This window comes from Mirounga leonina, unplaced genomic scaffold (genome assembly GCF_011800145.1).
Source record: "Mirounga leonina isolate KUSES-001 unplaced genomic scaffold, KU_Mleo_1.0 Mir_128, whole genome shotgun sequence".
NCBI classification, from domain to species: Eukaryota; Metazoa; Chordata; class Mammalia; order Carnivora; family Phocidae; genus Mirounga; species Mirounga leonina.
The window spans coordinates 388,405-413,813 of NW_023270320.1; the positions used below are offsets into that span (position 1 = coordinate 388,405).

The 25,409-nt window shown below is 36.5% G+C and overlaps 1 protein-coding gene across 1 annotated transcript in view; it reads right to left on the bottom strand.

The window, feature by feature from the left end:
• Positions 1 to 25,409, bottom strand: part of PSD3 (pleckstrin and Sec7 domain containing 3) — a 522,661-nt gene that overhangs the window by 195,995 nt on the left and 301,257 nt on the right. The window contains exon 11 of the mRNA XM_035003894.1: positions 13,740 to 13,783. Within this exon, the coding sequence (XP_034859785.1) occupies positions 13,740 to 13,783 (44 nt within the window). The remainder of the gene's footprint in view (positions 1 to 13,739; positions 13,784 to 25,409) is intronic.

Consider the following 25,409-nt stretch of genomic DNA (forward strand, 5'->3'; position numbering starts at 1 on the left):
TATATCTAAAACATGGGTGGGGGGAGGAGTAAAGAATGGGTTCAATTTTAAGTGATCATCAAATTAACATAGACAGCTATATGCAGATGTTATATACAAATCCCATGTTAACCACAAATCAAAAACAAGTAAGAGATATGCAAAAAATGAAAAGAAATACAAGTACATCACTAAAGAAAGCCAGAAAATCATGAGGAGAGAGCAAGAGAAGAAAGGGTCAGAGAAGAAGTAGAAAACAACCACAAACCAAGTACCAAATGGCAATAAATACATATCTATCAATAATTACTCCAAATGTAAATAGGCTGAATGCTCCAATCAAAAGATAAAGGCTCACGGAATGGATAAAAATACATGACCCATGTATATGCTTCCTACAACAGACTCATTTCAGACTTAAAGACACCTCCAGATTGAAAGTGAGGGGATGGAGAAATGTTTATCATGCAAATGGATGTCAAAAGAAAGCTGGTGTAGCAATACTTATCGGACAAAACGGACTTTAAAACAAAGACTGTAACAAGAGACAAAAAAGGATACTACATAATCATAAAGGGGACAATCCAACAAGAAGATATAACAATTGTAAATATTTATGCACCCAACATGGGAGCACCTATATACATAAGACAGTTAATAACAAACATGAAGAAACAAATCAATATTGATACAATATTAGGGGATATTTAACTCTGCACTTATATCAATGGACAGATCATAGAAAAGAACTCAAACAAGGAAACAGTGGCTTTGAATGACACATTGGACCAGATGGATTTAAAAGATATATTCAGAATAGTCCATCCTAAAATAACACATTCTTTTCAAGTGTACATGGAACATTCTCCAGATAGACCACACATTAGGCCAAAAAACAAGTCTCAAGAAATTAAAAAAGACTGAAGTCATACCATGCATCTTTTATGACCACAATGCTATGAAACTAGAAATCAACTATAAGAAAAAATCTGGAAAGAGCAAAATACATGGAGGTTAATTATTACACTATTAAACAATGAGTGGGCCAACCATGAAATCAAATAAGAAATAAAAAATTAGATGGAGAAAAATAGAAATAAGAACATAATGATACACAATCTTTGGGATACAGCAAAGGCAGTTCTAAGAGGGAAATTTATAGTAATACAGTCTTATCTCAAAAAGCAAGAAAAATCTCAAACAACCTAACCTTATACCTAAATGGGCTAGAGAAAGAACAACAAACAACCCAAAACAAGCAAAAGGAAGGAAATAATAAAGATTACAGCAGAAATAAATGATGTAGAAAATAAAAAAGAAATAGAACAGATCAATGAAACAAGGAGTTGGTTCTTCGAAAACATCAAAAAATTGATAAAACTCTAGCCAAAATCGAAAGAGAGAGAGAGAAAGAGGGTGAGAAGACTCAAACAAAACCAGAAATGAAAGAGGAGAAATAACAACCAACACTACAGAAATAGAAACAACTGTAAGAGAATATTATGAAAAACTTTATGTCAACACCCTGGACAACCTAGAAGAAATGGATAAATTCCTAGACACATGTTACCTATCAGAACTAAAGCAGGAAGAAACAGAAAATTTGAACAAATCTATTACCAGCAATGTAATTGAATCAGTAATCAAAAACCCCCCCCAAAAAACAGAAGTCCACATGGCTTCACTGCTGAATTCTACCAAACATTAATGGAAGAGTTAACACCTATTCTTCTCAAACATTTCCAAGAAATATAAGAGGAAAGAAAACTTCCATATTCATTCTACAAGGGTAACATTACCCTTATACCAAAACCAGATAAAGACACAATAAAAAAAGAGAACTACATTCCAATATCTCTGATGAACATTCATGCAAAAATCCTCAACAAAATATTGGCAAACCGCATCCAACAAAAATCATTCACCACTGTCAAGTGGGATTTAATCTTCGGATGAAAGGTGGTTAATTATTGGCAAATCAATGTAATACATTACATCAATAAGAGAAAGGATAAGAAACTTTCAATATCTGCAGAAAAAGCATCGGACAAAGTCCAATTCATGATAAAAACTCTCAACAAAGTAGGGTTAGAGGGAACATACTTCAACATAATAAAGGCCTAATATGAAGCACCCATAGTCAACACCATCCTAAATGGGGAAAAACTGAGTTTTTCCCCTAATGTCAAGAACAAAAAAAGGATGTCTACTCTCACTGCTTTTATCTAACATGTTACTCAAAGTCCTAGTCCTCAAAATCACAAAACAAAAAGAAATAAAAGGCATCCAAATTGGTAAGGAAGAAGTAAAACTTTTGCTATTTGCAGATGACATCATACTTTAGATAGAAAACCCAAAAGACTCCAGCAAAAAACTTCTAGAATTGGTGAATGAATTCAGTAAATTCATAGGATACAAAATCAACGTACAGAAATCTGTTGTATTTCTGTGCACCAATAATGAATAGAAAGTGAAATTAAGAAAATAATCCCATTTACAACTGCACAAAAAATAATGAGATACCTAGGAATAAACCTAACCAAAAAGGTGAGAGATCTGTATCCTGAAAACTATAAAACACTGATGAAAGAAATCTAAGATGATGCAAAGAAACAGAGAGATATTTCATGCTCATTGGATCAGAAGAACTGGTATTATTAAAATGTCTGTACTGCCCAAAGCAAACTACACATTTAATGCATTCCCATCAAAATATCAACAGTATTTTTCACAGAACTACAACAATCTTAAAATTTGTATGGAATCACAAAAGACTCCAAATAGCCAGAGCAACCTTAAAAAAGAAAAGCAAAGCTGGAGGCATCACAATCTGGACTTCAAGTTATATTACAAAGCTGTAGTGATCAAAACAGTATGGCACTGGCACAAAAACAGACACACAGAACAATGGAACACAATAAAATCCCAGAAATAAACCCACAATTATATGATCAACAAATCTTCAACAAAGCAGAAAAGAATGTGTGATGGAAAAAGACAGCCTCTTCAACAAATGGTGTTGAGAAAACTGGACAGCATTACATAAAAGAATGAGACTGAACATTAAACCACACACAGAAATAAATTCAAAATGGATTAAGAAGCTAAATGTGAGATCTGACTCCATAAAAGCCCTAGAAGAGAACATAGGCAGTAATTTCTCTCACACTGGCTATAGCAACATATGTCTAGATATGTCTCCTGAAGCAACAAAAGCAAAAATAAACTATTGGGACTACGTCAAAACAAAAAGCTTGTGCACAGCAAAGAAACAACCAAGAAAACTAAACGACAACCTACAGAATGGGCAAGATATTTGCAAGTGACATTTCTAATAAACAGCTAGTATTTAAAATATATTAAGAATTTATAAACTCAACACCCCCCCCCAAAAGAATCCAATTTAAAAATGGGATAACTGAGTCCTCTTTTGATTAAAGTACCTTTTTTAAAATTTATTTTTAATCTTATGTTAATCCCCATACATTACATCATTAGTTTTAGATGAAGTGTTCCATGATTCATTGTTTGTGCATAACACCGAGTGCTCCATGCAGAATGTGCCCTCCTCAAAACCCACCACCAGCCTAACCCATCCTCCCACCCCCCTCCCCTGTAGAACCCTGTTTGTTTTTCAGAGTCCATCGTCTCTCATGGTTGGTCTACCCCTCCGATTTCCCCTGCTTCATTCTTCCCCTCCCGCTACATTCTTCTTCTTTTTTTTTTTCTTAACATATATTGCATTATTTGTTTCAGAGGTACAGATCTGAGATTCAACAGTCTTGCACAATTCACAGCGCTTACCAGAGCACATACCCTCCCCAGTGTCTATCACCCAGTCCCCCCATCCCTCCCAGCCAACCCCCATTCCAACAACACTCAGTTTGTTTCCTGCGATTAAGAATTCCTCATATCAGTGAGATCATATGATACATGTCTTTCTCTGTTTGACTTATTTCACTCAACATAATACCCTCCAGTTCCATCCACGTCGTTGCAAATGGCAAGATCTCATTCCTTTTGATGGCTGCATAATATTCCATTGTATATATATACCACCTCTTCTTTATCCATTCATCTGTCGATGGACATCTTGGCTCTTTCCACAGTTTGGCTATTGTGGACATTGCTGCTATAAACATCGGGGTGCACGTACCCCTTCGGGTCCCTACTTTTGTATCTTTGGGGTAAATACCCAGTAGTGCAATATGATGGATCATTTGGTAGCTCTATTTTCAACTTTTTGAGGAACCTCCATACTGTTTCCTAGTGGTTAAACCAGCTTGCATTCCCACCAACAGTGTAGGAGGGGTCCCCTTTCTCCACATCCCTGCCAACATCTTTCATTTCCTGATTTGTTAATTTTAGCCATTCTGACTGGTGTGAGGTGGTATCTCATTGAGGTTTTGATTTGGATTTCCCTGATGCCGAGCAATGTTGAGCACTTTTTCATGTGTCTGTTGGCCATTTAGATGTTATCTTTGGAAAAATGTCTGTTCATGTCTTCTGCCCATTTCTTGATTGGATTATTTATGCTTTGGGTGTTGAGTTTGATAAATTCTTTATAGATTTTGGATACTAGCCCTTTATCTGATATGTCATTTGCAAATATCTTCTCCCATTCTGTCGGTTGTCTTTTGGTTTTGTTGACTGTTTCTTTTGCTGTGCAAAAGCTTTTTATCTTGATGAAGTCCCAATAGTTCATTTTTGCCCTTGCTTCCCTTGCCTTTGGCGATGTTTCTAGGAAGAAGTTGCTGTGGCTGAGGTCAAAGAGGTTGCTGCCTGTGTTCTCCTTTAGGATTTTGATGGACTCCTGTCTCATATTGAGGTCTTTCAACCATTTGGAGTCTATTTTTGTGTGTGGTGTAAGGAAATGGTCCAGTTTCATTCTTCTGCATGTGGCTGTCCAATTTTCCCAACACCATTTGTTGAAGAGACTGTCTTTTTTCCATTGGACATTCTTTTCTGCTTTGTCAAAGATTAGTTGACCATAGAGTTGAGGGTCCATTTCTGGGCTCTCTATTCTGTTCCATTGATCTATGTGTCTGTTTTTGTACCAGTACCATACTGTCTTGATGATGACAGCTTTGTAATAGAGCTGGAAGTCCGGAATTGTGATGCTGCTGGCTTTGCTTTTCTTTTTCAACATTCCTCTGGCTATGCAGGGTCTTTTCTGGTTCCATACAAATTTTAGAATTATCTGTTCCATTTCTTTGAAAAAAGTGGATGGTATTCTGATGGGGATTGCATTGAATGTGTAGATTGCTCTAGGTAGCATTGACATCTTCACAATATTTTTCTTCCAATCCATGAGCATGGAACGTTTTTCCATTTCTTTTTGTCTTCCTCAATTTCTTTCATGAGAATTTTATAGTTTTCTGAGTAGAGATTCTTTGCCTCTTTGGTTAGATTTATTCCTAGGTATCTTATGGTTTTGGGTGCAATTGTAAATGGGATCGACTCCTTAATTTCTCTTTCTTCTGTCTTGCTGTTGGTGTATAAAATTACACTGACTTCTGTGCATTGATTTTCTATCCTGCCACTTTACTGAATTCCTGTATGAGTTCTAGCAGTTTTGGGGTGGAGTCTTTTGGGTTTTCCACATAAAGTATCATATCATCTGCAAAAAGTGAGAGTTTGACTTCTTCTTAGCTGATTTGGATGCCTTTTATTTCTTTTGTTGTCTGATTGCTGTGGCTAGGACTTCTAATACTATGTTGAATAGCAGTGGTGATAGTGGGCATCCCTGCCATGTTCCTAACCTTAGTGGGAAAGCTCTCAGTTTTTCCCCATTTAGAATGATATTTGCTGTGGGTTTTTCACAGATGGCTTTTATGATATTGAGGTATGTAACCTCTATCCCTATACCCTGAAGAGTTTTATCAAGAAATGATGCTGTACTTTGTGAAATGCTTTTTCTGCATCTATTGAGAGGATCATATGGTTCTTGTTCTTTCTTTTATTAATGTATTGTATCATGTTGATTGATTTACAGATGTTGAACCAACCTTGCAGCCCAGGGATAAATCCCACTTGGTTGTGGTGAATAATCCTTTTAATGTACTGTTGGATCCTATTGGCTAGTATTTGGTGAGAATTTTTTCATTCATGTTCATCAGGGATATTGGTCTGTAATTCTCCTTTTTGATGGGGTCTTTGTCTGGTTTGGGGATCAAGGTAATGCTGGCCTCATAAAACGAGTTTGGAAGTTTTCCTTCCATTTCTGTTTTTTGGAATATTTTCAGAAGAATAGGTATTAATTCTTCCTGAAATGTTAGGTGGAATTCCCCTGGGAAGCCATCTGGCCCTGGGCTCTTGTTTTTGGGAGATTTTTGATGACTGCTTCAATTTCCTTAGTGCTTATAGGTCTGTTCAGGCTTTCTATTTCTTCCTGGTTCAGTTTTGGTAGTTGATACATCTCTAGGAATGCATCCATTTCTTCCAGGTTATCGAATTTGCTGGCATAGAGTTGCTCATAATATGTTCTTATAATTGTTTGTATGTCTTTGGTGTTGATTGGGATCTCTCCTCTTTCAGTCATGATTTTGTTGATTTGGGTCATTTCTCTTTTCTTTTTGATAAGTCTGGCCAGGGGTTTATCAATCTTGTTAATTCTTTCAAAGAACCCGCTCCTACTTTCGTTGATCTGTTCTACTGTTCTTCTAGTTTCTATTTCATTGATTTCTGCTCTGATCTTTACTATTTCTCTTCTCCTGCTGGGTTTAGGCTTTATTTGCTGTTCTTTCTCCAGCTCCTTTGGGTGTAGGGTTAGGTTGTGTACTTGAGACCTTTCTTGTTTCTTAAGAAAGGCTTGTATTGCTATATATTTTCCTCTTAGGACTGCCTTTGCTGCATCCCAAAGATTTTGAACAGTTGTGTTTTCATTTTCCTTGGTTTCCATGTATTTTTTAAATTCTTCTTTAATTTCCTGGTTGACCCATTCACTCTTTAGTAGGATGCTCTTTAGCCTCCTTGTATTTGAGTTCTTTCTGACTTTCCTCTTCTGATTGAGTTCTAGTTTCAAAGCATTGTGGTCTGAAAATAGGCAGGGAATGATCCCAATCTTTTGGTACCAGTTGAGACCTGATTTATGACCTAGGATGTGATCAATTCTGGAGAATGTTCCATGGGCACTTGAGAAGAATGTGTATTCTGTGGCTTTGGGATTGAATGTTCTGAATATGTCTGTGAAGTCCATGTGGTCCAGTGTGTCATTTCGCGTCTTTATTTCCTTGTTGATCTTTTGCTTAGATGATCTGTCCATTTCAGTGAGGGGGGTGCTAAAGTCCCCCACTATTATTGTATTGTTGTTGATGTGTTTCTTTGCTTTTGTTATTAACTGCCTTATATAATTGGCTGCTCCCATGTTAGGGGCATAGATATTTACAATTGTTAGATCTTCTTGTTGGATAGACCCTTTAAGTAGGATATAGTGTCCTTCCTCATCTCTTATTACAGTCTTTGGTTTAAAATCTAATTTGTCTGATGTTAAGGATTGGCACCCCAGCTTTCTTTTGGTGTCCATTAGCATGGTAAATGGTTTCCCACCCCCTCACTTTCAATCTGGGGGTGTCTTTGGTTCTAAAATGAGTCTCTTGCAGACAGCATATCGATGGGTCTTGTTTTTTAATCCAGTCTGTTAGCCTGTGTCTTTTGATTGGGGCATTTAGCCCATTTACATTCAGGGTAACTATTGAAAGATACGAATTTAGTGCCACTGTATTGCCTGTAAGGTGACTGTTACCGTATATTGTCTGTGTTCCTTTCTGGTCTATGTTGCTTTTAGGCTCTCTCTTTGCTTAGAGGACCCCTTTCAAGATTTCCTGTAGGGCTGGTTTTGTGTTTGCAAATTCCTTTAGTTTTTGTTTGTCCTGGAAGCTTTTTATCTCTCCTTCAATTTTCAATGACAGCCTAGCTGGATATAGTATTCTTGGCTGCATATTTTTCTCATTTAGGGCTCTGAATATATCCTGCCAGTCCTTTCTGGCCTGCCAGGTCTCTGTGGATAGGTCTGTTGCCAATCTAATGTTTCTACCATTGTAGGTTACGTATCTCTTCTCCCGAGCTGCTTTCAGGATTTTCTCTTTGTCTATGAGACTCGTAAGTTTTACTATTAGATGTCGGGGTGTTGACCTATTTTTATTGATTTTGAGAGGGGTTCTCTGTGCTTCCTGGATTTTCATGCCTGTTTCTTTCCCTAAATTGGGGAAGTTCTCTGCTATAATTTGCTCCATTATACCTTCTGCCCCTCTCTCTCTTTCTTCTTCTTCTGGGATCCCAGTTATTCTAATGTTGTTTCATCTTATGGTATTGCTTATCTCTCGAATTCTGCCCTCGTGATCCAGTAGTTGTTTATCTCTCTTTTTCTCAGCTTCTTTATTTTCCATTATTTCATCTTCTATATTACTGATTCTCTCTTCTGCCTCATTTATTTTAGCATTTAGCGCCCCCATTTTTTATTGCACCTCATGAATAGCCTTTTTGATTTCTACTTGGTTGGATTTTAGCTCTTTTACTTCTCCAGAAAGGGTTTCTCTACTAACTTCCATATTTTTTTCAAGCCCAGCTAGTATCTTTAAAGTGATGATTCTGAACTCTAGATCTGACATCGTACTAATGTCCGTATTGAGTAGGTCCCTGGCAGTCGGTACTGCCTCTTGTTCTTTTTGTTGAGGTGATTTTTTTCCGTCTTGTCATTTTGTGCAGAGGAGAATAGATTAATGAGAGAACAAAATGCTAGCAGAGTAACCACGTCCCCAGAAAATATACTCTAAACAAATCAGAAAAGACCTGAAGCAGTGGGATAAGAAGGGGAAAGAGAGAAAAAAGAAAAACAAAAAAAAGAAAAAGATAAAGATAAAAACAAAAACAAACAAAACAAAACAACAACAACAACAACAAAACCAGAATGTGATCAAATATGATCAGGCTGGTATATAGATCAGTGCCACACACTAGATTTGGGGTGTATTTTGGTCTTTTAGAAGAAAGTGCCTCCCAAAATTTTAAAGAAAGAAAAACTTATATATGTACAAAAATAAGGGTTGATATGATGAAGGGATGGAATATGACTGTAAAAATGGAAATTATAAAAAATTTTATAAAAGGAATTGATAAGAAGTTTTTTCAAAAAAGAAAGAAGAGGATTTAAAAAAAGAAAAAAGAAAAAGAAAAAAAAAACGGGAGAGGATGTGATCAGGCAGGGGAACAGAAAACACCATATACTAGAGATTTAGGGTGTATTTTAATCTGTTAGAAGAAACTATCTCAAAATTTTAAAGAGAGAACAACTTATATATATAAGCCAAAAATATGGGTAACTACTATGAACAGATAGAATATGACTCTAAAAATGAAAAATAAAAAAATTTTTTTTTTAAAAAAAGGGATTGATAAGATGTTGGTTGAAAAAGGGAAAAAGAAAAATTCAAAAAGAAATAAAAAGACAAAAAGACAGTTAAAAAAAATTAACTTTAAAAGACTAAAGAATCATGGTAAAAAAGCTGTGAATTCTATGTGCAGTAGTCCCCTAGCGCTGGAGTTCTGCCGTTCTCATTGATCGATAAACTTGTTCTTGGCTGGCTGTTCTCGCTGATCTTCTGGGGAGGGGCCTGTTGCCGTGGTTTCCAAATGTCTCTGCTGGAGTTGGAATTGCCCCGCCCTTGCCCCCTCCCGGCTAAGTAATCTGCTCGGGTTTGCTCTCCGGAGCTTTTGTTCCCTGTGAGCTTTCCATACAGCTTTGGAGGCGGAGAGTGAAAATGGCGGCCTCCCAATCTACACCCTGGAGGCGCTGAGAACTCGGGGCCCGCTCCTCAGTGAGCCCCCAGAGAAAAGCCGTCAGTCACTCCCGTCTCCCCGGTCTCCGGCTGCACTCCGTGCTCACCCGGCCTGCGACCGCGCGCCTCTATCTCTGGCACCCGACCCCGCGTGGAGCCTCCAAACCCAGCAGATCCCTGCAGTGCACTCCCACGCGGCTCCTCCCGGGGGATGAAGGTGAGTCTCCCCGGATCTGCCGCTTGTTGGGTCCCTGCTGGGGGAGCAGTGGCCCGACTATGCCGCAGATCACGGTTTATGGCAACCCTGAGCTGAGAGCCCGCGTCTGGGCTCCGCCTCTGCAGCTGGCTTCCCTGCTTGGTTACCTGGGAGCTCTGCCACACTCAGGCACCCCCGGACTTTCTGTGACCCCGAGGGTCCTGAGACCACACTGTCCCAGAGGGTTCCACCCCCCCGCTTAGCCACCAGACGGTTTTTTTTAACCGTCCCTCGGCGGAGCAGACTTCTAAATTTCCGATTTTGTGCTCCGTGGTTCTATCACTTGCCAGAAGCGGCCGACGGAGGCCCCTCCCCCGCCGTCTATCCTCCCAAATATCGCCTCGGATTCACTTCTCCGCACGTCCTACCTTCCAGAAAGTGGTCGCTTTTCTCATGAGAGAGTTGTTGCTCTTCTTTTCTTCGATCTCCTGTTGAGTTTGTAGGTGTTCAGAATGGTTTGATCCCTATCCAGCTGAGTTCCTGAGAGGAGATGAAATCCAGATCTCCTACTCCTCCACCATCTTGCTCCGCCTCCCCATAAAGTACCTTTTAACAGCTACTAAAACTAATGTTCCTAAGAACACACTTTAGAAAACTCTGCTATATATCAATTTATGTGATTTTTCAGATCAAGAACTAAGATTTTTCCTTGATAAATAAGTATGTGCATATAGAACACTGTGCTCACCCAGTTCTTCTTGCACCTCTCCGATCACACTTTCTCTAACTCATTTTCATCCTATTATTTATTAATGTTGGTACCTCCCAAAGACCAGCACTTAGAATTGTCTTTTTTCACTAAGGTTCTTTTCTCAGCAATCTTTACTCATTCTTAAAACTTCATCTGCCAGATCTATAAAAAATTTTCCCAAGTATTTATATAGCTCTGACCTCTTTCCCAAGTTTCAATTCAACATTTTTACTTTCCTACAGGACATTTCCACTCCATTTAGACTTCATCATCTGTCTCTGAACTTTGTCATATATTCTCCATTTCTATTAGCAACACCAGTATTTCCCTACTTACTTAGGTTTTGGCCTCTACCTTACCTATGACTCCTCCCATACCTTTCACTGCTGTAGATATGGCTTTCACTGCTGCTTTATGTTTAGTAGTTTAGAACATTTTATAGTGTCATCCTGAGGGTTATATGAGGTTCATTAATTGCTTATCATACAAAAGAGAAAACTGAGGCATAGAGGCATGACCAGTGACCCAGCTAGTACATGCAAGAGTTGGAATTCAAACCCAAATCTATCTGATTCTGGAATTTAGGTTCCTGAACACAGTGCTCTCTTGACTTGACATGAGGGCCACAGAAGAATTCAGTTCTTGGGGAAACTCACACGCTCAGCCATGGATTAGGCCCAAGATAAGATACTTTCTTATCATCAGGGAAATGTAAATCAAATCTGCAATGAGATATCACCTCACACCTGTCAGAATGGCTAAAATCAAAAACTCAAGAAACAAGTTTTGGAGAGAATGTGGAGATAAAAGAACCTTGTGCACTGCTGGTGGGAATGCAAACTGGTGCAGCCACTGTGGAAAATGGTATGGAGGTTCCTCAAAAAATTAAATATAGAATTACCATATGACCCACTAATTCTACTACTGGGTATTTACCCAAAGAATACAAAACAACGCTAAATCAAAAAGATATCTGCACTTCTATGTTTACTGCACCATTACTTACAATAGCCAAGATAAGGAAGCAGCCCAAGCATCCATCGATATATGAAAGGATAAAGAAGATGTGGTGTATATAATTGTATCTATTACTCAGACATAAAAACGAATGAAGTCTTCCATTTGCAATGACATGGATGGAACTAGAGGGTATAATGCTGAGTGAATAAAGTCGGTTAAAGAAAGTCAAATACCATATGCTTTCACTCATATATGAAATTTAAGAAATAAACAAATGCACAAAGAAAAAAGAGACAAACCAAAAACAGACTCAACTAACTGTGGGTTAACAGAGGGGAGGTGATTTGGGGGATGAGTGAAATTGGTGATAGGGATTAGAGTACACTTATCATGATAAGCACTGGGTAACATATAGAATTGCTGAATCACTATATTGTACTCCTGAAACTAATATAACATTCTATGTTAACTATACTGGCATTTGATGTTAACTATACTAGCCTGAAAGTAAAAGATACTTTCTTGCACCAAACTGCCATTATACATAACTATATATAAAACCTACTATAACAAGTTCAATATATCAAAGATTTAGATTTACAAAACAGATCCTCAGGAGTACATTTATTTGGTTTTTAAAATAACTTTATAAAAGAAAAATATTCTCTCCCCTAGTATGAATATATTTACATTTCATTTTTATTAATTTTCACTAGAGGAGATATTCTGCATAGGTCAGGCTATACCTTTAATATTTCAGCAAGATTCTAAGTATATCATTTATGAAATTTTTCTAGAAAACCCACTTTCATTCACGACAGAGAAGTCCGAAAGTGATCACTTTGGATAGACCATGAATTCTTCTTATTATCTTAATCAGTTTTCCTTGAAATGCTACACTGTCTTTGAGTCTCATGATGTATATATATGTGAGATATATGTAGTCAATTGCTAACCCACTTTTTTCCAATGTACATATGAAAGAATAAAATTTATCCCCTAAGTTCTGATTCTATAAACCTAAGTTCATTGCAGACTGCTATGTTAGGTCATATGGTAGAAAAAAATATTTATGAATGCTTAATATCAGTGAAAACCAAAAATAAAATTCACATGTAGTTCTATTTAAAAACATATTTTGACCTAATTTATGGATAACTTTAGTAACACTTTTTTTTTTTAAAGACTTATTTATTTATTTGACAGAGAGAGACACAGCGAGAGAGGGAACACAAGCAGGGGGAGTGGGAGTGGGAGAAGCAGGCTTCCTGCAGAGCAGGGAGCCCGATGTGGGGCTCGATCCCAGCACCCTGGGATCATGACTTGAGCCGAAGGCAGACGCTTAACGACTGAGCCACCCAGGCGCCCAGCAACAATTTTTTTTAAGTTAAATTCTTAACTGCTGCATTGATCTGTGAAAGTTCAGCAAGAGCAGTATTGTTGGTCTACATAGAGTTAGATATAATTTATCTATACTAGTATCTACCAAAGTATGTACCTTGAAACACTACATTATACTGTTGAAAGGTTCAGAAAACACTGTAAATTTGATTCCTCTCTTGGAGATTGGCATTGTACAAGCTCCTGGAAGTTCTGCCATTAAAAAAATTTTTTTTGCTTATTTAATCCATCATTTCTCAAGTTTATCAATATCTTGATATAACTGGGGTCATTGGAAATAAGACTGGAAAACCTTGATCTATGATGATAGGAAGGAAGGAATTATAGTAAGTAGACGGTACCAAAATCATTTGTACTGGATTCTGGAATTACGTGATTTTATCAGGTTTTTTCTAGAATGGCTGTTTTTTAAAAGGATACATTAAAAAGATAATTGTCTCTAGGCAAGGCAACTAGACTAAAAGCAAATAGAAGCATGCTGGGTACCAAGAAAAAGACATGGGATACTCAGGGTTTGCTTAGGTTTTATACAGAGTACGTTAGACACTGGTGTAAAATGAGGACTGGTCATGCATATTTAATCCTTCTCTAAGATCACCCTCTAAAGCATAAAGAAAGACAGTAAGAAAAGAACAAGTAGTTCACTTATTAAAATGCTGACATCCAGCATACTCACACTGCCCATTCAAGCTTCTCATTCTTAATAGAGTTGTACAGAGCCTGTAAAGAGAGAAAACAAGATGGAATTATTCTTCTCATTCTGTTCAATATTTTTAATTCAGCAAATGACCAAAGCCAAAAGGAATCAGCAAGTAATTCCTAAGCCCCTTGTTAGTCACCCCTGTTGGCTCTGAAAGATAAGGACAGGTGAGGCAAATAAGCATAGGGTAAGCAGCATTTTGTGAAACAGATTTTGCACAAAGTAAAAAATGGCTTTTATAAATAACACACACAACACTGTATTACATTTTACCATGTAAAATATTAGGATATGATTAAAATTAGACCATGTACTCTATTTTCCTTATTCAAAATATGGTCTTGTAGTTTCATTAGTTTGGATACTGAAGTATGCATACCTTTTTCATTGATGTAATAAATCTAACTGTTTTCATAACATTTTAATGAGTAAGATACATATGAGGGGGACTGAACCTAGGGCATAGAAAACTATCTTAGAATAATTTCAGAGTTTCTATACCAATGATTCATGCAGTTGTTACCAGTCTAACTTCATAATTGTGCTTTACAGTTAGTGAGTGCTACCCTGGTGGGTGTGAGGTGGTGGAGGGGAAAGACAGAAAACTAGAGTTTTGGTAACAATAATGACAGTCAGCCTGATTCTGATTCTCCCAGATAAGATCCTTGTAATCAAGTTGTTCCACTATGACAACCACCCAAGAAAATGCTACTCCACATCTATGCTTTCTTAATTTTGAGTAAGATGTAAAAGAAAACACAAATGTATCTTTAAGCTATAAAACCACGACAACAAATTATACTGAAGAAAAGGATATTATAATGATGCTGGAATGTTCTTCTTCAAAGAACTTGGACCAACTCGACTCAACAAAGATTCAGTACAAATATATTTAGGTTACAGATTTTATATTACTTGAGATTTAATTCATGTATCCTTAGCCAGTATTTTCACAAACTCTGTGGGAATTTCGCAGGGTGGCTACAACAGTTTAAATACTGAATAATTATGAAGCTAATAAAAATTAGGAGGCATTTCATCATTAATAGGACATGGTAAAACGTGTCCTCAAATACAAAAACTGATAGAACATCAAATTAAAATAAGGGTTAAATGAGGCACAAAGACCATGCTATAAATTGGATGTTCTTTTGAAGGAACTCAAATTTACTGAAGAACTACAACAACCTATTGTTTAAATGTCTCATGAGACTGCACTTGTTTAGATGTGCAGAGAGAGAAGATGTCTAACTCAAGCCTCAGAGACTCTTGCTGGATAAATGCCTTTTAAATGGGTTCCATTACTTGCATGAGCATTTTGAACCCACAAGTAATAGTGAGCTGAGAAACTGCAATTGAAAAAAGATCATTAAAGGTTCTTTATATACTATCATACTCAAAATTACCTAGAGTAATTTAACAATGTAGTAAAGATAAAAAAAAGATCTATTCATAAAGGTAGATACTTGACAATGATATCTAAGCATCTAAAAATTTTCTAATATATTCAATTCTGTCCTAAAGCAAGTTTTTTCAATTTTTTTTGTTTTATTTATTTATTTATTTATTTATTTATTTATTTATTTATTTGAGAGAGAGAGAATGAGAGACAGAGAGCATGAGAGGGAGGAGGGTCAGAGGGAGAAGCAGACTCCCTGCCGAGCAGGGAGCCTGATGCGGGACTCGATCCTGGGACTCCAGGATCATGACCTGAGCCGAAGGCAGTCGCTTAACCAACTGAGCCACCCAGGCGCCCTCAAATTTTTTGTCCATGAGAATATTTTGCTTAATGAGGTACTGAGTTCCAAAATAGAAAATTCTTGTTCAGATGCATATCATGCAACAAAAATCTTTTATAAAGTATTCTGTAAAATTCAACAAACTTGTCATATTGTAGTCCTCTCCCAGTGTATATATTATAACATGACAAATCTAAAAAGTGGATGTTATGCTTATCCTTTTCCAATTGCAAAATTACAAAGGGATTTGCTTGAATCTTTCTGGTGCTTTATAATGACACACTATTTTTCTTAAAAAAAGGAAAATATGCTTTGCAAATGCATCTAACACTTATATATCCTTCATCACAACTTCCTATCCTTTTATGTATTAGCTTAGTTAAGAATTGATTCCTCTTTAGCCCCACAGTCCTCCCTTCCATTCTCGTGCAACCTAGACCCCATGCTCTATCACATCAACCAGTCTTGTTATTATTAATATCTTCAACTTCTTTGTCCTACTGCCTCTCTATTGTACCTAAAAAAGAAACATTGAAACTCTTGACCAAGCCTACTCTGACTTCTCCAATTTATACCCCCTATATTAGTTAAGGTTTCTTTAGTTTCAAATACAAATACCTAAACTCTAGCTACCTTATGCATAAGGGGGACCTAATTGTATATGTAATAGTTTATGTAGCCAAATCATAAAAAGACATGGATAGGGCTGGCCTCAGGGACACAGGCATTTAAAACTCTCCTACTGTCCTCTCAACTATTCTCTTTCCACCCCAAACATCTCCACTCTTTGTTTTTTTACTACACAAGAAACATGTCTACAACAAGCAACACCCATTTACATCTTTTATGTCTTTCAACAAGAAAAAACTGTTCTTTCTCCTAACTCCAATTTGAAAAGATTCTAATTGGTGTGGTTTAGATCACCTGTCCTCCCCATGGACTAATCCATGTGGCTGGAAGACGAAATATAATGACTGGGCCCAGCCCTGAAGTCAAGGAGGTTGGGGTATATATTAAAGAAGGGGTAGCACTGACCTAGCTAGCCAATAGTGTAATCCTCCTGAGCTTCACAGCCTCCCCTATTTGTATGTGACTAATTCAGCACTAATGGTGAAAATTGAACAAGAACACAAATCAATGCCATTGAATATTCATCATCTCAAACTTCAGGAGAGGCTTATTCATGAGCCTCCTTTAACTCTTTGCCATCTTCCTTAAAATGTATCTGCAATGGCATCTATTTTTTCTGCCTTTCTGATGGTAAGGGAAGGGATATCCCACCTCTACTAGGCTAAACCTCTAAAACTGGTCCTGATACCTTCCCTTTCTGTGGTAACATCTCCTCCTTTACTAGTGCCTTTCTATTAGCTTTCAAACATGTGCAAGTCTCTCTAAACCCCACTTCTGCAATTTAGCACCCTTTGTTCCTCAGCCGCTATTTTAGCTAAATTTCTGAGATAAGTTTCTGCAATTCACATCTCCACTTAATGTCTTCTCTTCAAATCAGGCAATCTTGCTTTTATTCCTGTTCCTCCATTAAAAACTGATCACAATAAATGCATCTGATTCTTTCATGCTAAATTCAAGCCACTTTTCAGTGTTCCTGCATCACTTTGCCTGTCAGCAGCATTGAATACTCTCAAATATTCTCTTCCTTATTTTCTGTGACACAGTACAGTCTCCTGAATTTTCTCATAACTTTCTCATAATTTCTCATAACTCTTTGGATAATCCCCATTACTCACATCTTCCTCATCTTATCACTTAAATGTAGGTGAGCCTAAGTTTGTGTGAACTCTTGTGAACACTGGATCCATATGTCAGATGCACTTGGATGTTTCCAAATACTACAAACTCAGTAAAGAGGAACTAAGGCATGAAGACCTAAAAGTGAAAATGTACCCTCAAACTTAGTAAACTTAGTATAAAGTATTTAATTTTTTGAGTGTGGAAACACTATACATAAAGCCCAAGTAAAGGCAGTTTACAGTAATATAAAATATATCCAAGTCAGAATCCTAGGACTGTCAGAATTTTTCTATCAACTATTTCATCCACAATACTATTATATTCCTATCATACAAGCAGGAAAGTTCCAAGTTAAAATCATATTTGTATCTGCCTGCTAATGGCATAGGGACAAATCTTTTAGTAATAATGTTTTCGGGATGAATTGTAAAAACTCTCTAATTCCCACTCAAGAAACAACAAAATGGAATTTCACAGCTGACAGGGGCCTGAGAAATCATAAAACAAATTCTTCCTTCTATAGGTTAAAGAAAATGAAGTCATATGTTAATTAACTTCTCTCAAGGTCCAATAGCTGTTTTTCACAAGCTCTGACTCAGAAATCACATTTTTCAGAAATCAATTGACTATATTCATTCAACTAAATACATTCTCTTTTATCAACTAACTAAAACTAACTACATTGTCTCCTCCTAAGACCAAACTTTACAGCACTGTAAATGCCTGGCTTGTCAAGACCCATGTGAAAAGGTAAAAAGGCTTGTGCCTCTCTTAGAATACATTCAATAATGGTGGTCATTGTAATTCTAAAGGATGAGCTTTCAACAAAAGTCACTGTTGCTAGGACACAGGCTTCAAATGCCTTTGTTGGTGACCATGACTGGTTTGCCACACTGATCCTATAGTCTCAGTCCACTTACAACTAAAGGTATCTGTCATATAAATGGCTGAAACTGGAGATGTAGTCTATAGCTCAGGAAAATAATTTATCCATAGCTATGTAAGGGGTTATTTGACCTAGCTCCAAGAGAGCAAGGTTTATGAGCAAACACTGTCATGAAAGGCTGTTATATCACAGTGGCCACAAATTGATAGTTGGGGATAAATCAACCTTAATGGGTCACAGTAACCCATATATACATTATATGCAGTAAGGTAATAACCAGTTATGGTGGGCTAAATAATGGACCCTCAGATGATGTCCAGGTCCTAATCCCTGGAACCTGTAAACATTTCTGTATATAGCAAAAAGACTGCAAATGTGATTAAGTTAATGATCTTGAGATGGGGAGGGTATCTGGGCTGGGTGGTGTCCATAGAGGATGGAAGGCGGAGATTTAAGAAAGACAGAAGAAGAGAAGGCAATGTGAAGATGGACACAGAAATTGGATACAGACACAAGTGAAGGAATGCCAGCAACCACCATAAGTTGGGAGAGGCAGAGATTCTCTCCTAGACACTCCAAAGGGAGTGCAGCATGTTGACAACTTGATTTCAGACTTCTGGCCTCCAAAATTAGAAGATATATTTCTGTTGTTTTAAGACTCCAAGTGTGTGGTAATTTGTTATAACAGCCCTAGGAAACTAATACACAAAGGTATAAATGGAAGACAGATATCTGAGTAAAGAAAGGTTGATTTTCAGAAATATTTCCAGAGTCAGTCCCTAGGTAAAACATAATCTTCTACCATAGTGGTCATCAAAATTAGTCAAGGAATTTTTTAATAATATTGATTACTGAGCCCCATCCCAGATCTACTGAATCAGATTCCCAGTTGAGAAAATATATGAATATTTCTAAATGCTCTACTCCTGACTCTGGTATGAGCCCTTTGTTAAAAACCACTGCTTTGCAAATTTACCAATCGTTTCTTAATTTTTTAAAAGATTTTATTTATTTATTTGTCAGAGAGAACACACAAGCAGGGGATGCGGCAGGCAGACGGAGAATCCCCGCTGAGCAAGGATCCTAGGACCTGAGTTGAAGGCAGGTGCTTAACTGACTGAGCCACCCAGGTGTCCCTACCAATCATTTCTTTAAGTGAAATTCCTGCAACTTAAACCCAGGAGCTAGACAACAATCAAATGCGTCCACTGAGACTAAACAGGTCAGCGTGATTCTTCAAATTTGAAGTTCATTAAATTTTAAGAATGAGAAAGCAAAAGTAAATTGCTTAAATTACAGAGATCAAGGTATCTTGGTCTAAATTTACTTTTAAGTCTTTGTTCCTAACTTTTGATTGTTTCTCATTGAGATGATAAAATGCAATTTTATTCAAGGCTCAACACCATCACTGACAGCCTACACATGGTTCTCTGAAGTTTTCCCCATTACCATGCATTGTGTAACCTAAGTTTCTCTGTCTCTCTCTCTCCCTCCCTCTCCCTGTCTCCCACCCCTCCCCACACAGAGGCACATTTTGCAACCTATCATATTCATGTATTTTAGTTCAATCATCTCTAAACTCCAATGATATTTCTTCCCATGTGTTCTTTCAATTATTATAAAAATTACAAAGGATAAATTGGATAGCTTCCGATTGCCTTTATAAAGTGAGACAGTGACCACAATGAAATTTGTACCCAGGAAGAATTATGACACCATTAACACCAGGGCTATCTTTTCCAAGTACAATATTCATGCAGATATTCAGATCAAGCAGACTTTTAAGTGTAAAATTAAATATGCACTACTCTGGAAGTACTCAGAGAGACTATGTTTGAAAAAGACATTATTTAAAAAACTAATGATAAAACTAGTAACCAAATGAATTTCAAATTGTTTAGAGAAACTCAAAATACGTTAAAGAAATGGTGCTCTATTTTTATTTTCTTCTCTATGCCTTAAAATAATATTGAAAAACTGCATTACCCCCCTCATCAGAGGCTTCCCTAAAACCAGTATTTAGAATGGATTTTTTGTTTGCCCCTTCTATTCCTGGAGGATTTCACATGTATGCAATGTACCAAATAAGATTATGGGTGAAAGTTATATCCCCCTTCTTTTTTTAAGTGGCAGAAGGCAATTGTCAAGTAGAGGTAAAAAAGAATATACAGCCTGAAGCTTTGATCACAGAGCATTCATAGGGTAGATCCATTTTAGAGAGAAGTACTATAAGTCAAGCAGAGAAAGTCAATTATCATATGGTTTCACTTATTTGTAGAACATAAGGAATAGCATGGAGGACATTAGGAGAAGGAAGGGAAAAATGGGGGGGGGGGCGGATTGGAGGGAGAGATGAACCATGAGAGACTATGGACTCTGAGAAACAAACTGGGTTTTAGAGGGGAGGGGAGAGGGGGGACTGGTTAGCCCGGTGATGGGTATTAAGGAGGGCACGTACTACATGGAGCACTGGGTGTTATACGGAAACAATGGATCGTGGATCACCACATCAAAAACCAATGATGTATTGTATGGTGACTAACATAATAAAATAAAATAAAAATACGGGCGCCTGGGTGGCTCAGTTGTTAAGCGTCTGCCTTCGGCTCAGGTCGTGATCCCAGGGTCCTGGGATCGAGCCCCGCATCGGGCTCCCTGCTCGGCGGGAAGCCTGCTTCTCCCTCTCCTGCTTCCCCTGCTTGTGTTCCCTCTCTCGCTGTGTCTCTCTCTGTCAAATGAATAAATAAAATCTTAAAAAAATAAAAAATAAAAAATAAATAATAAATAAAAATAAAAATAATCTTTCCCAATTTGACACGAAAAAAAAAATTTTTTAAATAAATAAAAATAAAGATGAGTTTCTCGAAATTGATTTCCCTTTAAACCACTTGTGTTCCCAAACCCACTAGACAATTTTCATGTATCCAAGTTTAAAGAGCACTACATTAAAGAACATATATTCACAAGTAACATCATAAACATTCATCTCTAGTTTTTACTCAGGGTGACAGAAGCATGCTCAATATAAAGTAACTGATTTTGAGTTTGTTTCCACATCTATAGTCAGATCCAGCCACCATATAAACAAAATCAAAATCTATGTCTTGGACAATTAACTCGAACCTTCTGTTGTGGTGCACTTACAAACCCAGCCAGCAATGGCAGAAATATCGACCCATTATCTGTCTGACTCAATTGAGTAGACGTGCCAGCAAAAACCCATAATAGACAGTAGAAAACCAATTTAAAAATGCTTTTGTTATTGAAAGGGAATCTGAGGTATAACTAATATGTATAATTCATCACACAATAAACATTTTTGAGAACATTCTATTGGCTGGAGGGACATTATGCTAGGTGCAGATAAATACATTCTGCCTTCAGGGGCCTCTTATGTAAGGGTGACAAAATGTGATGCTAAACCTGATTGAACTTCACCTAATGGAGAATTAGCTAACAGAGTCAACTAACTTTGCTTCCTATTTACAAAGTGCAAGATGCTTTTACACACACAGTATCTAATATCTGATTTATATTAAATGTATTTTCTTTAGAGAAAAATTTTATAGAAGGAAAACATATCCAATCTCCGGATCTAAGAATTTAAAGTGTGGGGGGTGAGCATCTGACTGACATTAACTTTTTAAAGATTTTATTTATTTGACAGAGAGAGAGAGAGATTTAATTCTCTACGGGGGAGGAGGAGAACATGGGGCTTGCGTGATTGCCTGTTGTCAAATCTTTGTGAGCTAAAATAGAAACCACCATTTCTTCATTATTACTGAAGGGAAAAGAAATGCAGCCAAAGATTATACTAAATAGGCACACAAAAGATTTGGTGAGTAGCTCTGGAGGTACCACTAAACCAAACATGAAAATAAATAAAACTGTAACTCCTAATTATCATTTCTACTAATGCAATACTCCAAACAAATGTACACACACGTATTTTTGTTCGTTCATTTTGAGGGACAGGTTGGTCAATAAGGTGTTATGAGAATTTACACAGAGCACAATCCTCCTAAAGTGCCTTTACTATACCTTACAATTGCTTCCCATTTGACTAGCTGCTGTGTCTTAGGGAAAATTTCTTAAATATGCTAGTATGAATAACACTATGACAAATGTAAGCAAAAATTTAAGTAGTAAATAGCCACTAAGTTCCTTTTTTTCTTTTTAAATTGAGGTATAACTGACATAGAACATTATGTTAGTTTCAAGTGTACAATATAATGATTCAGTATCTCTACTAAGTTCCTTATTAAGTAACAATTTTAAGTAGAATTTTTTTCCACTTGTTAAAACTGTAAACAGATCCCCTAACATAATAAAGGCCCCATATATGACAAGTGCACAGCTAACATAATATTCAACAGTGAAAAGGCTCAAAACTTTTCCTCAAGTCAGGAAAAAGACAAAGATGTCTATACTTGCCACTTTTACTGACCATAGTATTGGAAGTCCCAGCCAGAGCAATTAGGTAAGAAAAAGAAATAAAAGGCATTCAAGTTGGGGAAATAAACAAAAGAAGTAAAGCTGTCATTATTTGCAGATGACATGGTATTACATATAAAAAACCCTGAAGACTCCATAAAAAAACTATAGGATCTAATAAAAGAGTTCAGTAAAGCTGCAGGATACAAAGTCACTATATGAAAATCTGTAGTGTTTCTATACACTAATAACAAAGTATCAGAAAGAGAAATTAAGAAAATAATTCCATTTATAACTTTATCAAAAAGAATATAATAGCTAGGAGTAAATTTCACCAAGAAGGTAAAAGACCTATACAGTGAAAACTGTAAGATATTAATGAAAGAAACTATAGAAGACACAAATAAATGGAAACATATTATGTGTTCAGGGACTGGAAGAATACTGTTAAAATGTTCATTGTACCCAAAGCAGTCTACGAAGCAGTGCAATCCAAATAAAAGTTCTAATGGCTTTTTTTTTTTCACAGAAATAGAACAAACAATCTCTAAAAGATGGAAAGAAACAAAAGACCCCCAACAGCCAAAGCAACCTTGAGAAAGAAGAACAAAGCTGGAGGCATCACACTCTGATTTCAAACTATATTAACAAAGCTACAGTAATTAAAAGAGTATGATATTGGCATAAAAACAGAATCACAGATGAACGGAATAGAAAGCCAAGAAATAAACCCACATATGTATGATCAAATAATTTATGACAAAGAAGCCAAGAATCTAAAATGGAGAAAGTACATTCTAATCAATAAACAGCATTGGGAAAATTGGACAGCTATATGCAATGGAATGAAACTGGACCACTATCTCTCATCATACATAAATTTTAACACAAAATGGATTACAGATTTGAATATAAGGCCTAAATCATAAAACTCCTAGAAGAAAACACAGAGGGTAAGCTTTTTGATGCCAGTATTGGTAATGATGGTTTTGGATTTGGCACCAAAAAGCAACAATAAGTTAAGTGGGACCATATCAAATGAAAAAGCTTCTGCGCATCAAAGGAACCATCAACAAAATGAAAAGGCAACCTACTGAATGGGAAAAAATATTTGCAAATCATGTATGTGATAAGGGGTTAATATCCAAAACACAATACACATAACTTAACAGCAAAAACAAAAAACAAAAAACCCAATCCAATTAAAATATGGGCAGAGGATCTAAATAGGCATTTTTCCAAAGAGGATCTGAATAGACTTTTTTTTTTTTCCCCAAAGAAGACATACAGATGGCCAGCATGAAAGGATGCTCAACATCACTAATCATCAGGGAAATGTAAATCAAAACCACAATGGGTTATCACCTCACACCTGTTAGAATGGCTAGTATCAAAAAGACAAGAGATAACAAATGCTGGCAAGGATGCACAGAAAAGGGAACCCTTGTGCACTGTTGGTGGGAATGTATACTGGTGCAGCCACTATGGAGAACATTATAGAGGTTCCTCAAAAAATTAAAACTAGAGCTATCATGTGATCCTGTAATTCCACTTCGGGGCATTTATCCAAAGAAAATAAAAAGTACTAATTCAAAAACATATATGCAGCCCCATGTTCACTGCAGCATTATTTACAATCACCAAGATATGGAAACAACCTAGATATCCACTGACAGATGAATGGATGAAGTGTGGCGTATATACAATGGAATATTATTCAGCCATAAAAAGAGTGAAATCTTGCTATTTGATACAACATGGATGGACCTGGAGGGCATTATGCTAGGTGAAAAAAGTCAGACAGAGAAGGGCAAATACCGTATGATATCTCTTATATGTGGAATCTAAAACAAAACAACAGAAAATCAAGTTCGTAGATATAGAGAACAGACTAATGGTTGCCAGACTGGCGGGTGAGTAAAATGGGTGAAGGGGGTCAAAAGGTACTAACTTCCAGTTATAAAATAAGTTACGGGGATGTAATGTACAGCATGGTGAATACAGTTAATAATACTCTATTGCATATTTGAAAGTTGCTAAGGGAGTAGATTAAATTAAAATTCATCATCACAAGAAAAAAATTTTCCTAAGTATGTAAGGTGATCATTTCACAATATACACAAATATCAAGTCAATATGTTGTACACCTAAAACTTATCACAGACTACATGAATTGATAGTCAGTAGTTCAAATTATCCTTTAACACATCACTAAATCTTTATAAACTGTTTCAAATGGAATAATTCATATTTATTGTATCACTCTATTGTACAATAACTACAAATATTCTATCATAACATATGCTAATATGTCAGAGAAAATTTTTAAGTAACTTTTTTAAACTACATTTTATAATTACCAATGATATTTTTTCCTATAATAGTATAATACATAGTATAAATATTTATACAAAATAGTATAGTTTCCTTCTTCACCACTAGAAGACTATAATTCCTATTGTAACATTAATAGTACAGTATAATATTTGTAACACTTGTAACAATATAGTATAAACAAATCTCTTAAGACTATTCACTCATTCATTCATATATTCAGTCAATAAATATTTACTGAGTCTCTACTACCTATCAGGTTGTCAGGTATTAATATAGGCACTGAAAAGGCCAGTGGTGAAAAACACAGGCAAAGAACTTAGATTTAGTGGGGGTGGAAACAGACAATAAAGGAATAAGAAAACAAACACATCAAAATGATTCTATCATTTTCCGGTAGACTTCCAGATAATTATCATAAGGTATTTAATATAAGGTAACCTAAAAGACTAGCTTTCAACTGGTTGGACAAGAAAACCTCTATGCAAGGAAATTTAATATGAG